General features: G+C 40.5%; 1 protein-coding gene across 6 annotated transcripts in view; it reads left to right on the top strand.

Moving 5' to 3' along the window:
* Nucleotides 1-17,296, top strand: part of Fars2 (phenylalanyl-tRNA synthetase 2, mitochondrial) — a 467,635-nt gene that overhangs the window by 265,057 nt on the left and 185,282 nt on the right. For all 6 annotated transcript variants that reach the window (XM_013521841.1, XM_013521842.1, XM_005398876.1 and 3 more), the window contains one exon: nt 2,466-2,626. In XM_013521841.1, the coding sequence (XP_013377295.1) occupies nt 2,466-2,626 (161 nt within the window). The remainder of the gene's footprint in view (nt 1-2,465; nt 2,627-17,296) is intronic.

Here is a 17,296-nt window from a genome sequence, read left to right as displayed (position 1 = left end):
GAGAGTGTTTGCTTCCCTTCAGCTTTGCTACCAAGTGTGTGATCACGTTTTTGTTTTTGCTATTCTCACAAATAAAAGATGGTAACCTGATTCAGTTTTGTCTTGCATTTTTCTTAAGTAAGCTTTTCATTTGCTTAACCATCATTTTTCATTATAACTGTTCTTTGCCTACTTTAAAAATTAAATTATTGCTCTTTTTCTTACCTACTTTTAGGGTCTCTTTCTTACTTTTATTTTTGCCTTAGAAAATGTTTTATGGAATGGGGAAACAAGTCAGAGATGAAGGATGAAAGAACAAAATAAAAAATGAATAATCATTAAATAAAATCAAACATGCTAAATCTGGCTAGTGACAGACACTGGTTCCTATGTAGTTGTTTTTATCTGACAGTTGATAATAAAATGTGTAAGATTTAATGGTGAAGGAAAGGCCCGAGACACAAAACACCAGTTACACTCTGGTGTACCTTTATTTACACTGTTTTTACTTGAAAAATTTGTAAGTATTACAGAAAAATTTCAGTCGAAAGGAATAAACTCTGGAGATCTATTTTATAATATGGCAAGTATAGTTAACAATAAATTGTTTACCTGAAAATTACTAAAAGAACAGATATTCAATGTTTTCTTCACAAAAGTCTAAATGTATGAAGCAGTGATTCATATATGCACATCAAAAGTCATGTAAATAAATACAGTGTAAACAAATACAGTTTTTATTTGTCAATTTGAAAATGAAATTATTTTTGAACTATCATCTATTGTAATTCTTAAATGTCACATTCTTTTTTATTTTTTTTTGCACTGTGACCCTCATTTATACCTGTATTAAGTGGTAACATCATAGTACATATTCATTTTATCATTGGTATTTTCGTATTATTGTCTAGTATATGAGAAACATTTATGTAATCATGATTTTTAATGGTGCCATTAAAATATACTAGAATATCTGAGCAGTTTACTAAGTATGGATGTTTAGGTTGCTTGTATGTTATTTTAAGTACTACTGCTGCAAATATTTCCCTTTATCATTTTGCATTTGTTTAATTATTGCCTTAGGATAAATTTCCCGCCAAAATCATATGATAAAGCATGAGTATTTTCATAGTTCTTTGTGTATACTACTACATGGTTTTTCAGATTGTTATAAAAATATAAAACCTAGCCAGCAGTAAATGACAATAACGGAACTAATTTACATTGTCAGGATTGGACATAACATTTAAAAAAAAGGGGAGCAACCTTGCCCGTTGCTCCACATGCTGCTCCTCAGCCCCGTGTGTGTGTGTGTGTGTGTGTGTGTGTGTGTGTGTGTGTGTGTGTGTAATTTCCTGTTGCCTCTCTCCACAATTCCAATCTGGGTCATTCCCCACCCTGCTCCTGTAAAAATCCTCTCATGCTCAGTGGCTTCAAAGAACACAAAAGTACTGTCATAGGTCCCTAGGTCTCTTGCAGGGCATCGTGGGTGTGGATTGCTCAGGGTCTCACCATGGTGATGTCAACAGGTCAGCAAGGCTGTGCTCTCTTCTTGAGCTCTGGGTCCACGTCTCAGTCCAGCAGGCTGTTGGGAGAATTTGTTCCTCATGGTAATAGGGGCGAAGTTCCTGTTCTGTTCTCACAGGCTGCTGGGCTCCCTCCTGCCCCAGGGAGGCCTCCCTGAGGTCCTGGCCCCAAGACTTACCACATGGCCCTGTGCTGCTGCACTGCCAGCAGGGCATGCTCTCCAGTCCACCTGCCTGGAGTGTTGTGTAAGGTGTGCTAATCACTGGTGGGAAATCCGTCCTTTTTATGGGTCCCAGCCACACTGGAAGGGTGGGATTTCCATGGGTCACATGAAAGCTGAGAATTTCACAAACTATCTCAGCCTACCTCAAGACCCTTCCCATCCTTTAGTGTCCAGTTGAACTTATGTTCATTTCTGGAGCTCTTTTTATGAGCTTCCCCATGCTCTTACCAAGAGTAATCATTACAGTGTGTTTTTTTTTAATTTTTAAATTTTTTTTGGGTACCAGGAATCAAACTCAGGACCTTGCACTTTTCAGGCAGGCACTTGTGCTGCTGAGCTATATCCTTGGCCCTCATTACAGTGTTTTGATGAAGTTGAGCTTCTAAAGATGGACACATACTTTCTGCATGTTAACAGTCCACTGTGGCACATTATGAACATAGGTCCCTACATAGTAAACCACTCAGGCATGGAGCCTACCTTGTCTCTTCTGTAACCTGCACAGAGTTGGGTAAATATTTTACTCAGAACAAGAAGAGATTCCAGAGAAAAGGAAAGTGGAGGCATGGGGAAGGGGAACCTGGGCCCTCTCTTGGGTGGGTCCAGAGTGCTGCTCCCAAGCATTGCCACTGTAGGCACTCCATGTCACTGGTGCTCACCAGGGAGGGATTTGTGCCGGTCTAGTCTTTACGGTCTTTATAGTTGCCTGCACAATTGTTTTGTTTTCTATTTGTAGCTGGTGCACAAGATCGAATTGGCTGGGCTTTTGGTGTAGGCTTAGAAAGACTGGCCATGATTCTCTACGACATCCCGGACATCCGCCTCTTCTGGAGTGAGGACGAGCGCTTCCTGAAACAGTTCCACCTGTCGGACATTAATCAGAAGGTGAAGTTTCAGGTAGGATGGCTTTCCAAGAAGTAAGCAAATAATCATTAAAAAATGGTTGTCAAAGACAGAATCACAAAGCGTACTCAAAATCTATTGAATTTTAAAATAATATAAACTTGAAAAGAAGCTTTTAAATGGAGGCTTATAGCCACTACAGGGGCTCATAAACCTTCAGAAAAGAGATTTAGCATTTCTGGGGGAAGCAGAGAACCAACCTTGAGCTTTGTTGTTATTTTTGTTTTGTTTTTTTCCGGTACCAAGAATCGAACTCATGACCTCACACTTGCCAGGCAGGCGCTGTGCTGCTGAGCTAAATCCCCAGCCCCCAACCTTGAGCTTTGTTGAATGGAATACTCATCTTGATCACTGGTGATATTTTTCTCTTAAAGTTTATCTTTTCTGATAGTGATACAGACGTACTGGCTTGTGATTAGTGTTTGCAAAGCAGTAAGTGCCCTTTTGTCAGTTATTTTCAGTGTCCTGATACAAGTGGATCGCGTGTAAAAAGTATAGTTTTGGGTCTGTTTTTTACACCAAGATTTAAAATCTCTATCTTCTAACTGGAATGTTAAATTTACTTCCAATTAATATAATTACTTATATGATTGGGAATGATGCTGTCGTCTTTTTATATCATCCTTAATTTCACCATCTATTCTTCATTCTATTGTTTTGAAAGTGAGGTTTATTGCTTTTGTTTCTGTCTTCCATTTTATTTCCTCTGTTGCTGTTTAGTTTCACTTTATATGAGTTTTAAGTGGCTACCCTAGATTATAATATGCATAATTAATCTTACCCTAGATTATAATATGCGTAATTCATCACACATCACCATGAAAACAATCTTACACAATTTTGTGAAATATTTAACAGCCTTATATTAGTACAATTCTATTTACCTATCTTATTCTTTGTATTATCATATTTCATTTTCCCATATATTATAATTCTATAATATATAGCAATATTTGCTTCAGATATTCAGTTATCTTTGGAAGACATGCAAGCTGTATTGCTTCCTATTTCTCTTGATGCTAACCGTGCTGATACTCCTTGCCGTAGGTCTTGGATTTTCCCACTTCGGAAGGGTTTGTGCCTGTCTAGTCTTCACAGTCTTTGTACTTTCTTGCACAGTTGTTTTGTTCTGTCCCTTCGGTATAAAGAACTTCTGCTTTAGTGCAAGATGCATTTTCTCAGCTTTTGTTTGTCTGGAAATACAGGTGTTTCACCTTCATTTTTTAGGAATATTTTCTAGACCTATAGGTGTCCACATTGCCAGATTTTCTGGTGGCTTTTTAAACATGTCATTTCATTGCCTTTATTTCTTTTTTTACCTTCCGTTTTCCACAGTTTGACCTGTGCATAATTTTCTGTCTGCTGTCCTGCTTGGGGTTTGCTGTGTTGGGTTAATGTCTTTCAGACATTTTGGAAAATCTCATGTGGTTTCTAACAGCTCTCTATCATGTCACAAGGATCCTCTTCTCTCCCGTTTGCATTGTGGTCCTTGTTTCATTAAAAGCTTTCATGAGCAGGGCTTTTGACATCCCTAATTCTACCATCAGTTTGTTTGTGATGAATTAAATATTCTCTATAGAATATCCTCACTTCCTCCTTAGAGCATTAGAGTCTTCAGCATCTGTATTCTTTCAACAGTATATTGTAGGTAACTAGGCTCTTTATATGATAGTGCTCAAATTTCCCTGCGTATCAACTAATTCTAGGGCCACTTGCACAATGTTAGGCATTGGTAACAAGCAGCATCTTATTCCAGACACTGAGATACGTGTTAGTTTCGTGTGGCTGCTATGACAAATCACCACAGATTGAGTGGCTTAAAATGACATAGACTGATTATCTTATACTTGTACAGAGCAGAAATCCTAAATCAGCCTGCCTGAAAGTGAAAGTATCAGCAGGACCTGTTCCTTCTGGAGGCTCCAGGCAGAATCTGTGTGCTCGTGGCAGGCTCCAGAGGCTGTCCTTGTCCCTTGGCTCTACATCATGCGGCCGCCCCCTCTGCTTCCGTTTGGGTCTCAGCACCTTCTCTCTGCATTTGTGCCTTCTTCTTATGAGGACTTTTGTGATTGCACAGAGCCCAGCAAGATGATTCAGGATTGTCTTCCCATCTGAAACCCTTTCTCAGTCGCTTCTGTCAGTTGGTCGGTAGCATGTTCCTAGGTTCCAGGATTTGGACATCTCTGCAGAGGAGGAACCTTCTGTAGCCTATCTCTTATACATTTTTATATTCAGTTTTGTTGTGGAAATTGCTTACTTTCAGATATAATAGTGTTATTGATTTTTTTTTTTTTTACTGTTTGTTTAGGCTGGCTATTTTTATATTGATATGAGGGAAATAAGAGACTTTGTCAGTGCCATTAGCCTGTCTTAAAGAACAGTATCTGAACAATCCTAGGCAAGAGTCTCCCCCAGCTGGGAGGACAGGAGACACCGGGAAAGGCCTGCTGGCCCCTCTGTGCTTGTGGCTTGTGGCGTCTCTAGCCGGGAAACTGGGTGCCCTTTGGGAACCTGCAGGAAGCAGACAATCTAAATTATGCTTTAGGCTTTTCTGGCCTCTGTGGTATCTTACAGTCTCCACGCTTTTCAATCCAACCATTCCTGCTGTGAGGGACCTGTCTCAGTTTAGAGCGCCCTGAGACCTCACTCAGGTAGCTCTTTGCTATTGAATTCCACAGAAGCCATTGTTAGGTCTAACAGGTAGGAGACGCAAGTTCTGTGATTCTCATTCTTGGTTTTCATTTCACACGTTTTGAGTTGCAAGCTTTGTCTGTCGTGGCTCTAACTCCCTGGCTCTCTCAGGGCTTGACATGAGGGGATGACTGTGTGCAGCTTTGTCACACCAGCGTCCCTCGACTCTGCTCTCACCGTCCGCCATGCCCACTTGCTGTGCAGGGATCACCCAGGTGGCCATCACACGCTGTCCCGTGTGCGCTCCAGCTGACTGCCCTAAAGCGCCATCCGTTGTTTCGGTGCCTGGAACTGAATATTCAGTAATCCAACTTTTACTCAGTCTTTAAATGTTTTATAAACTGTCCAAACTTACGAATTCAATACCTAGTTGTACATGGAGTAATGCTGATTACTGACAGTTACTCAACACTACCTTTTATTTACATAGTCTACGCGCAAGTCATTAATTACACATCTGACCATGGAGGCTCACTACTAATTCAGGAGTATTAGCTGCTATCTTTCCCCCCATTGAAGGGTTTCCCTGGCCCCTCTGTGACCCGAGATACTCAGATACTCATTACTACAGCAGGTGGTTGAGAAGCGTGGGCGATGTGTATAAACCTAGCTCACCACAGTTAGTCACACTGGGTAGTTGATGCTCACTTTGGCATTACTCCATAGCGAACACTGTCCTAAAAGAGTCACCTGTCTTCATTTCGTCTTCTCAGAACGCTCTGCGTTTAGGTATCACGGAAGAGGAAACTAGCTGATAGTGATCTCATAAAGCAGCATCAGCACAGCCTCGTTCCTTCAGGGCTTCAAGGAGGCAACCGCCTCACCTAAAATTCCTAGGTGAAGTTTGCAGAGCCAAAGGACTTAAGTTTTTCTAACAAATCCAATCACTAGTTGTACAACTTACAGAAAAATAAAGCCTTGAGTTTAAATGACCTACTTTGTGAATTTATTAGCAGCAAACTACATAGATTAATGTTTCTCAACCTTGAATGTGTAGATGAATCGGCTGTGGACTTGTTCAAATGCAGATTCTAACTCAGTAAGTGTTGGGTAGGGGCTGAGAGTCTGCATTTGTACCAAACTCTGAGGTGTTGCTTGTCTGTGAGCCACGCTTTGAACTGAAGCAGAGGTGAACAAAATTATTTACTTTGTCAGTGCCTCAGCACCCTCATCTTTAAAATGTGATCGGGTCTTCTGGTCGGGTGGCTAAGCTTACTTTCTCCCCTGCCTTCTTCTCATTTTAGGGTTCATACAGCTGTTCCATTAGCATATCTATAGTTTATGATCACTGTTGCACTTAATCTTGAAAGTCTTTTCTTTATTCTTGCGCTAAATCTTTTTACCATAAATATGAGCATTGTGAAATTTTTAAAGTTTTAATGAGTGCCCTAAGGTTTCCTCCACACTTCCCTTTTCTCCCTCCCTTCTTTCCTAATTTGTATTTGTCCAAATGAGATTGTGTGAATAAAGTTGTACAGTTTAGATGCGCATTAAGCAATTATATTTAAGTCAGAGATTTACATGTGTACTTTGATTTGTCAAAATGTTACTATTTAAATAAAAAAAAATTGAACTAGGTTTGATGAACTAAGAATCTGGTAGGTTTCTGCTGGACAGTAACTCTGAAAGGCCCTCGTATCAACTCAGCCATCGCTGAGGGCGGCCCGGGCCTACATGCCAGGGGGACTGTGTCAAGCTCATCTGTGCGCTGGCTATGGCACCAGTCATCAGCACTGAGTGCTGGGTTGAGGACAAGGAGCTTCTAAAGAGCAGCGTTGGCTCTTTTCCCTTATTTATGCTTTCTGGCAATCACAGCTCAATACACCAGTCATCTGTACATTAATTTATTGAGACATTATAATCCTGGCCACTTGTTGAATGCTCTGTGCAAGCCATTGAATTAAATCCTTTGCCTATTGTAGTAGGTTTTATGTACCATGATGGAGGGGTAGACACTCTAAATCCATTTTGTTGGAAATGAGACCAGGGTTTGACAGCACCAAGTAACTCAGCCATAGTAATTCTGTTAGCAAATGGCAGAGGCAGGACTTTAACCAAAGGTGACTCCAGAGAGCTCTCATACAGAACTAGTGAGCGCCATTACCACCTACACTGAGGTGCTGCACTAGATGCTGAGTAAGGAAGGGGAAGTTGATAGTTCCCGACTTCCATTTATTTCCAGAAAGGAGGAAGAGACCGACCTATGAAGAGACTTATAAAAATAATTGGGAACAGTGGTGGAGCTATTCGTAGGTGAATGTAGAATTTGACTCAGACTGACCAGTGAATGTGAGGTCAAAATTTTCTTCCTTTCTTTAATCTTTTTGTTGTTGTTGTTGGTTAATTCTCTAAATCCTTCCATGTCCCTCCAGAATTGTATGAGGGTTTTTGCCTGTGGTCACTTGCTGATCTCACCAGCATCTAAGTCTGGGTTCTTTGTAGTTATCATCAGTGGTGTCTGATGGGCTCAATGCAGGATTCTGCAGTGTTTCCTCCTCCTGTGCCTACATAAATCCAGCCGTGAGAATCCCATGAGTTTCACTGTGCTCCAATGAAATTAATGAATCTGAAACATTTTTTAGAACTATGTTCATGTGTGTTCTCCTCATTTCACCAAAATTCAAAGTATTTTCAGTATTTTCGTTTGCTGCAAGAGATGTTTAGCCCAGAAGAAACTAGCAGAAAGGCAGAAAGGAACAATGGGAAGATGACGAGCAATAGCACCTTCTGTGCGTTCTGTGAGCACTGTTGACTTGCAAATGAGGAGAGGTGCAGCCACATGGGAATGGACATGGGAGTGCTGGGGATCACCATGGTGCTTGAATATAAAGCACTTATAGTGGAGACTGTCACGTTGTGCTTTAAATCCATGTTAACTGTACTTGTATTTTCCCGAGTGCCATTATTATATCACCATTGCTATCACGATCACTACAACTGCTACAAAACACGCCCTGTTCGGAGGACAGCAGCCGAGCTTGCGTGATTCGTGGTCCTTCATGCCCTCACTTTCTATCTTCAGGTTGCTTTGCTGGCGTAGGTATTAGATAACCCCAGCCTCGTGACACTAGGACATTTCATTGGTCCATAGCTTCTAAAGTCCTATGGACTGAAGCTCTACGTGTAATGGGAGCCACTGTCCTCAGAGGCTTAAGGATTTATGACTTTTTTATTTTTGTGAGAATAGATCTTACTATATGTTTTACATGTTTGGAGCATAGCAATCAGCAATGCTTTCTTGTTTCTAAATGTATTTTTTAAAATACCGTCTTGCACAATTTCTTTAGATTATAGTTCTCAGAAATGTGGATGTTGTGAGCTTCATACACACACATTCATATCCTATTATATTTTCGTAGCTATTAACCTAATATAAATATATAAGGTCTTCCTGTTGATAAATAATACATTCATCATAAATCTTGCCAACACTTGCAATATTTCATAAATTATGGGTAATATGTTTTAAGCATCATCTATCTGACTAGAAGAAGTTGCGGTATTACAGTCACTGGAATCAGAGGATATATCTATGGTGCACAGAATCATCTAAGCCAGTTATTAGTGGTTGCCGGGACACAGTCATAGGGTTTTAGAAAGAGATCATCAGAATACGGACTGGAAGCAAGTACAGGCTTGAAGGAACCGGCACAGACAGCGGGAACATGTCACTGAAATGCTGATGGCAAGTCCATGGATTTTAGATATGAATACGGAAAGAACTTGTTACAGGGTAGTGGTGAGGATGTGTTCGCTTCACCCAAGAGACGACACAATGATACCAGGGCTCTCCAACCCCGGAAGTGTTTTCCCCAGGGCTCTCCCCTCAGGAAGCACCAAGATTACTTCATACAACAAGGCCAGAGGCAGGACGTCATGTGAGGAAGTGTGAGAAAACATGTCCAGAAGTCCCTGCAGCTCTCCTCCTGTCTCCTCTTCAGGGTGGTTGGAGTGTTGTGTAAAGTTCACCTGCCGTTTTCTGATATTTTCGAAAATATCAGACTAAGCCTTTGTCAATAAACCTTGTGCTCTTGCATTATTCCACAGCCAGCCAGCACCACTAGATGTGTGTAATCAAGCCCATCAACAGATAATCTTTTATTGCTGTGGCCATTTTTAAAATAAATTGACACAGGAAATGGAATGGTAAGGGCTACTGGAAAATGATTTCAGCCTAGAATCTTTCATCTTCTGCTGACTAATGCTTGGAATCTCTTTTTAGTTTCATACTTCCATCACTTAACAAACATAAACTCTTCCTTTTGCCCAGGACTGACTATGCCTACTTTCCTAAAACCACTGGATAAGATTAACTGGCAGTATGTGACCATGAAACACTTTTTCTTCCCATTTAAAAGCTAGTACAGCAGCTAGTTGAAATGACAGATGCCTGTGATCCCAGCTACTCAGGAGAGTGAGGTGGAAAGATCCTAAAGTTGAGTCCAGTTGATGCAACTTAGAGATACCCTGTGTCAAAATGCGAAGTTCAAAAGGGCTCAGAATGTAACTTAGTGGTAGTGCACCTTGGGTCCATCCCCAGTACAAAAACAAACGATAAAGAAATCTAGTATGGAAACCAGGACCACCATGGAGCCTTTTCCTGAACTAACTCTATTGACCAGAAGGAGAAAGAGTTTAAATATTAACTTCAAGGCCACTCAACCTAGGAATGAGACCTCAGAGTTATCAAAGAACTAAGAAATGTTGATCAGAGTCAATTCAAGCGGAAAATTCAAAATTCATGTTAATGTTCTGGGACCAAATGAAATCAAAGTAACTTATCCCACTGAGAGTAATTAGTCAAGAAAGGTAGGTGTAGTTGTTAAGTGTCTTACTTCTTTCTGTGCAAAAGAACAAACAGATCTCTTCACTGGTTCAAATAGAGCTGTGCCTGCCTGTTTATTTAAAAGATGAGAGGAACATTTGGGTTCATCTGAAATATGAAGACTACTTGTGTTTAGACAGAGAAATAAGAATTGCCTTAGAGGTACACTGTGGCCCCACTTTTCAACCCATGTGCATTTATGTTGGCATTTTTTACATGTGATCTTGTGCTTTCGAAAATGAAGAATGGTGAAAGAAAGAAGTAATTTATATTGCGGATAGCTTAATTATTTCTACCACTTGTCTAGGTAATGAATCAAATGTTTTCTTTTAGTGTGAGGGAATAATTTATTTCTAAAGGGCCTCCCTATGAGATGTATAAATTATAATCAGAAGATATAACTCACTACCAAGGATATTGAATTATAAACAGGTGACCCTTGTAAGAGTCCATTTGGCAGGGTTTAAACTGCAGGTTAACTGCTGATTGAGAAGCCATCTTATATTCCTTTTCATTCATTTTTAAAATGATGAAAGATCCTAAACATACGTCTGTGGATTTGATTGCAAGCAATAGTGTAGAATGATGAGCCCATGACCCTGCTGTCTACCTCTATCAAAACCTTGGATTTGAGCCACAGATTCTTAACTTCAGACTTGCAGTTGAAACACCTTGCCTTTCTCCAGGTGACATCCCCCCTCCCTGCTGTGTTCCCTACAGGTCACCACTCCCTTCAACTCCATGTCTGCCACTCTTCTTTTATCACTACATTTGCATATGTCCAGAAACAATTTATAAGATTGCTTCAAAATTAATATCGTATGGCCAGAGTTGTTAAAAAATAGAAATCCAGGGAGGTTTTGTGAGGAATTTTATAAGCAAGTTCTAAAGTTTATATGGAAATGTAGTGGGCCAATAATACTCAAATAACCAAGTTAAAGAATTCACTTTATCTGATATCAAGCCTTTGGGAAAATCTGCAGTGAGCATAAGAACATGACATGAATAGAATGACAAACACATAGGCCCAAGGAATGCAGTAAGAAGCCAGAAACACACCTTTATGTATGATGCCAGATTTTGACAACTCTGAACAGTGGCAAGAGAAAACTTCTCCATGCAAATGGGGAGGGGGTATATATGGTAAGAATGAAACTTGAACCCACAGTCCTAATTATTCAAAAATGAGTTCCAAGAGGTTTGTAGACCTAAATGCAAAAGAGAATTTATTAGCTTACTGCCTTTGAAAAACTCATTTTAGCATGAGTGGTTCTTTAATTCTTATTGGAATAAATTGAATTGAGGAGAATGAACTAAATGAACTACGGTAATGTAAAATTAAAACCTAATTAAATGTCTGATCTTGAAAGTTTAGAAATGAGTATTTACTTAAAGTGGTTGGTATAACTTTTGTGAAGCATTTTAGCAAATCAGTGATGCTTCCTATTTCTAGTTTGCTAAGAGTTTTTATCAGTAAGAGTTGTTAAAACTTATAAACCTTTATGATTTTGGGGCATTATTGTATAACTGTAGTGACATTTAATGATTGTGTTCTGAATGCTAAACCAGTAGTCTATTCCTGAAATGTATATACTTGGTTATATTTTTGTTGAGGATTTTATTTGCTGTTTTTCTTTTAGCATTTCTAAATATATGTTTAGAGATGAGATTAGCCTATAGTTTTTTGTCTTTTGTATTCTGCTCAGGTTTGGGTATTAAGATTGTGCTGTCCTCATAACTCTCATTTGGAAGTGTTTCCTTTTTGTACTTTTTGGAAGAGTATTTTGAATTGATGTTTTTCTTTCTTGAATGTTTGATCACATTTAACCAGTTAAATCATTATCATCTGGGACTGGAATTTTCTTTGTGAAAAGTTTTTAATTAAAAATTATATTTCTTAGTAGTTTTTAGGCTGTTCAATTTTTCCACTTTATTTTGGGGCAGTTTTGATAAATTACATTTTTCTAGGAATTTTTTTACTTTAACCAAATTTTCAGACCTATTGTCATAAAAGTTCTTAGTAACGTTCTCTTATTGTGCTGACATTAAAAAACACAACCTACTTTTAATTTGTCATTAGTTAAGCAGTTTTGCTAGCATTCATCAAATGTGCTCACTGCTTTTGCGTAACTAAACTTTCTCTTGGCGTTTGCATTTCTCCTTAATGAGGTACACAGTTGGATATTTTGTTGCTGTGAGAGGTTATAAGTGGTAAACTCTTGGGTTTTTTTTTGTGTGTGGGGGTGTGTTGATTGTTTTTTAGTTGTGGTCATGGAACCCCAGGCCTCGGGCTTGCAGAGGACTTGCTCTACTGTGGGGCTATGCACCCAGCCCTGTCGGCCACATTCTTGAAAGATAATTTAACATTGTATAAAACTAGCACAGTGAACACCGTTTTAAATATATTACTGGACATTAAGTACATTTACATTATTTTATAAACCACTACCGAAAGCCAGTGGTGACGAACCTATGGCATACATGCCAGAGCCAGCTGTTTGTTATCACTGAAAGCTCTAAAAGGTGCATAATCAGTGCCAAAGGCATCTCCTGAACTCTTTTTATCTTGCAAAACTGAAACTATGTGTTTATTATATGATTACTACCCACCCCCACCTTAGCCCCTGGAAACTACCATTCCGCATTCTGCCTCCATTAATTTAACTCGTATAAGTGAAATCTTGCAGTATTTGACTTTTTCTGACTAGTTCATCCCTGTTGTAGCATGTGTCAGAATTTCCCTCCTTTTTAAGGCTGAATAGTATTCCATTTTGTACCACATTTTGTTTACTCATTTATCTGTCAGTAATTATTATAAACACAGCATACAAATACCTTCTTTTCATTCTTTCATTGATGTATAACAATTGCACATACTTATGAGGTACTATGTGATAGTTATACATGAATTAATTGTATTATGTTCAAATATAGTTGAATATCCTTTATCAACAAACATCATTTCATTAGAGTGAAATACAGATATCTATTTGAGCCTCTACTTTCTATTCTTTTAGGTATATATTTAAAAGTAGAATTACCAGAGTATATGAAAATTCTATTTTTAATTCTTTTTGAAGAACTACTCTAGTACTTTTCATAGTGACTGCACTATTTTGTATCCTTGCCAACAATACACAACAGTTTCTCCACATGCTTGCCAAGCTTATTTTTTGGTTTGTCATGTGTGTGTGTGTGTGTGTGTGTGTGTGTGTGTGTGTTTATGCACATGTGTGCATGTGTGTGAGTAGCCATCCTTGTGGGTCTGATTTAAAATCTCATTGTGCTTTTGATTTGCAGTTCTGTAATGATTAGTGATAATGATCTTTTCATCTATCTATATCTTCTTTGGAGAAATGTCTGTTCAGATCCTTTGCCCATTTTTAATTGAGTTGTTATTTTTCATTCTTTTTATGTAGTGATTAAGGAAATCATTTGAAAATTTTGCCACTTCATGGCTAGAAACAAATCACTGCCAATACAGATCCCAGTGTCACGCATCATGGTTGAACACTGTGTATATTACACATTAGGCCATTACAGAGTAGTTACTGTCACTTTATGTGATGTTGGAGGGCCATTTCCTGTTATCTCTGTATCTAGATACACATGTACTTGTAGACGATAGCCTGGCATTGTCACACTACATCATATGTTAAGGTTTCTGAGGCTTAGATGGCAGATGGAGGAGAAAGAATTGATTCTAGCAACCTTTCACAATCAGACGTGTATGTGCACACACGTGATGCACCTGTCAGATCCACCCCTGAGGTGTGTGGTGGGAAAGAATTGAGCTGGGATTTAGAAGCTTGGTACAAAGGCCTACTGAACTAGCCAGTCACTACCGCTCTGTGCTGGGCCACTCACCTAACCACCCTGTCACTGGTACAAGTTCAGTCAGATTCCACCAAAGGCCATTTTATATTCAATGATATTGTGAAAAGGAATAAGATTTCCTCATCTTCTGTACACTCTGCCTCAAATTTCAGGTGTTCCTCACATTCATTTTGATTTCATCTTTCCAGTTTAAAATAAAATTGTTGCTTACGAAAATCATTTCTGCTGCCCCTAGGCCTTATCCTTCAGGAAAATCCCTACCAGACAGTAGGAATACCTCTCAATAGATTTTGGCTTCCAGGTCAAGAAGACTACAAAGGAGACAGTAATGTGTCATCAGGGAAGGGAGACCGAAGACTTCAGTCACTCCCTCCGGCTCTGCTGTGTATTAGGGGAGCCTTCCCCAGCAGTGTGGCTCTCCTTCCTTATGGCACCCTCTGCAGTGGGGTGGGAAATGGATCACTTTTCACCCTGGTCTTTGCACAGGTTGCTTTCCCTGCAGTGATGCTGCTGGTTGTCCATAAGGACAGGGATGTCAAGAATCCCTTTTTCTGGCTGGGCATGGTGGTGCACGCCTGTAATCCCAGCACTCGGAAGCTGAGGCAGGAGGACCGCTGTGAGTTCCAGAAGCCAGCCTGGGCTACAAAGTGAGTTCAAGGCCAGCCTGAACTGCATAACAAAACCCTGTCTCAAAAAAGGCAAAAAAAAAAAAAAAAAAAAAAAGGAATCCTTTTCTTCCACTGGCTTATGATTATCTGGGCCAACCATATACAGCATCAGTGTGCTTCTTTCTGTGCCTGTCTGTATCCTTCCATCCTTCCCTTGGTCTCTGTCTTTCTCTCTTCCCCTCTCCGTCTTTTTTCTATGTGACAACTTCTGCCACTCTGTCTCTGTCACTCTTTTAATATGTGGTTCAGATTCAAGTTAGAATGTCAGCATAGCAAGGAAGAAATGGTCCCAGGCTGCATGAAATCTTCAAAGGGAGTTATTTTCCTGCTGTTTATTGAGACCCTGGTTGATGTGTGTGGAATTTGACAGGATTCATCCCAACCACAGAGCATTATCAATTATTCACTCAGAAGACATTTCTAAGCATCTACTTTTGTGCCAGACACTGTGTTCGACACTGAGGGTCCAGAGAATTCGGCTCCCTGCCCTTCACTCGATCATGCCTGGGGCTGGGGGCACGAGGGGAGGTAATGGAGCCTTAATGGGAGGGTCGGGCCGGTAGTGGAGGAAAGCGGGGCGGGACAGAAGCTGGGTGCTTGATATAGCCATGGTCCATGGTTCCATGGAGGGTGTTTGTAGGGAGTGCTTTGAGACAGTGTAGGAAATGTGGGCAAGGGCGAATTTTGAACATGTGGCCCAGGCTTTGAATTTTCTATTAATCAACAAGGCATCAAATTTCTTCGTCAAATGTCCATGTTGGAGCCCAGTGGTGGTAATGTGGTGGCTGGATCAGGGCAGTGAGGCCGGGCTAGGAGTCCACTCGTGATCTAGCACACAGGAAGTAACATGAGATCAGAGAGGGCAAAAGTAGAGAGAAGGGGAGGCGGGGCTCGAAACTTGGAAGAGACAGTTTGGAAAGGCGTCGGAGCCCAGTGTGAGTAGGCGCACAGTGACTGTCTTGCTGTCATCTAAACTGAAACCCGGGCGCCCTTCAGGGTGAATGCGGCGCTGTTGGTGATTGTGCCGCATCTACAGGGGCAAAGTAGGACTGATCCAGGCAAGCTGGGTGTTTCATCACTGGTAAGTAAAGATAAGCAAGAAACAGGTAGTTCCCAGGTTTTTGCCTTAGCGACTAAGTGAGGGAGAAACAGAAGAACGACGAGATTGGGCAAAGATGGTGAGCCGGTTTTGTTCAAGTGAGTGCGTGGGTGTAAACACTGGTACTTCATTGTAGCTGTTCTCATCTTTGATTTAAACAGCATGGTCAGGTCTTCGGGGGATCACATGATGGCAGATGATGCTGGGCCAAAGTGACCACTCGCGCCAAGGCGGAGTGGGACACTGGAGCAGTGTTTCTTGTGGAAGATGGTCCAGGTCGGGGCAGGTCCAGGCCAGTGCATGTTGTTGCTGAGGGGATGTAGTTGATGAGCACCTACCAACAGGCTGGGGAATTCCTGTAAAGAGGTCAGAGGCCAAGCATGCAATGAGAGAGAAGCATCTTCCAGGAAGAGGACTACAGGGGAGGTAAAGAGCAGGGAAAGCCACTGCAGGGCAGACATCGTTTCTCTGTTGGTGCGTGCTCAGTTTGCTAGTCTGTTTGCTGTGACTCCCTAAGGATGGCTCAGGCTCTTGGACTTGGCTTAAGGACACTAATATAATATGTAATTGGCATGGAAGGCCAACCTCACACTATTCACATGCAAAGCAAGCAAAACATGGTAGTGCATACCTGTAATCCCAACCTTTGGGAGGCTGAGGCAGAAAGATAGCCTTGAGTTTGTGACCAGCCTGGGCTGTTTCATGGTGCGTTCAAGGCCAGAGTGAGAACCTGTCTCAAAAAAAAAATTACAGCTCTTCTAAGCTTTTGGTAATCCCTTCTCTCAAATGTTTCTGTATGTTAAACAAACAAAATTCTACCTTAACTAAAGGCTAGAAAGTAAAAGAAAACAAATTAGCATAAAATATTCTAGTAAATGCAATCCACATTTGAATATTTGGGAGATCTTCCTGATATGTTTATTTTGGTGGAAATACGAGGAAATGAGAGGAGAGTATGATATTGAGACTTGACTTGCATTATTTAATGTTTGACAATCTTGAATATTATGGTATGCCCTTTGCATTCTAGTGCATTGATAAAAGCCACTACATTTTCTCTTTCACTCTTCTGGATTTAAATTTGCATCTTTAACATTGTATTACCATAACATTTGCATGTTCTAAAGGTAATTCAGTTGCCCTCTTGCCACAATTCTGATTTCTAGTTTTGTGAGGGCTTTCTTCCCTCCTCAGTCTCCCAATTAGCACCTTGTTAACTACACACCTGCTGAACAGAAGTTGTATTTTGCTATTTAACCTTTTTAAAGAATCAAGAGAGAATGGAAAACACATTCTTGTTAACGGATTAATTCAGGCTCAAAAAGTGATGCCCGGGTGTCACAGGGAAAACCTGCTTGCAAAAGAGATTCCAAGAATGAGAGAGCTCCTTGGCTGGCCCTGGGGGTAGCAACAGCATCTGTGCTGTCCCCAGAGCTGTTTGGACATGTCTAGCTCCAAATCCCACAGGCCCCGCCTGATGAGTGAACTGTTCTGTCCCTCAACTTCCACTCGTTTCTTCATGGTGGAGTGTGGAGCTGCTTTAC

This window comes from Chinchilla lanigera, unplaced genomic scaffold (genome assembly GCF_000276665.1).
Source record: "Chinchilla lanigera isolate Chin_1 unplaced genomic scaffold, ChiLan1.0 scaffold00064, whole genome shotgun sequence".
NCBI classification, from domain to species: Eukaryota; Metazoa; Chordata; class Mammalia; order Rodentia; family Chinchillidae; genus Chinchilla; species Chinchilla lanigera.
The sequence above is the reverse complement of the archived record's forward strand: the minus strand, read 5'-3'. Positions and strand labels throughout refer to the sequence as shown.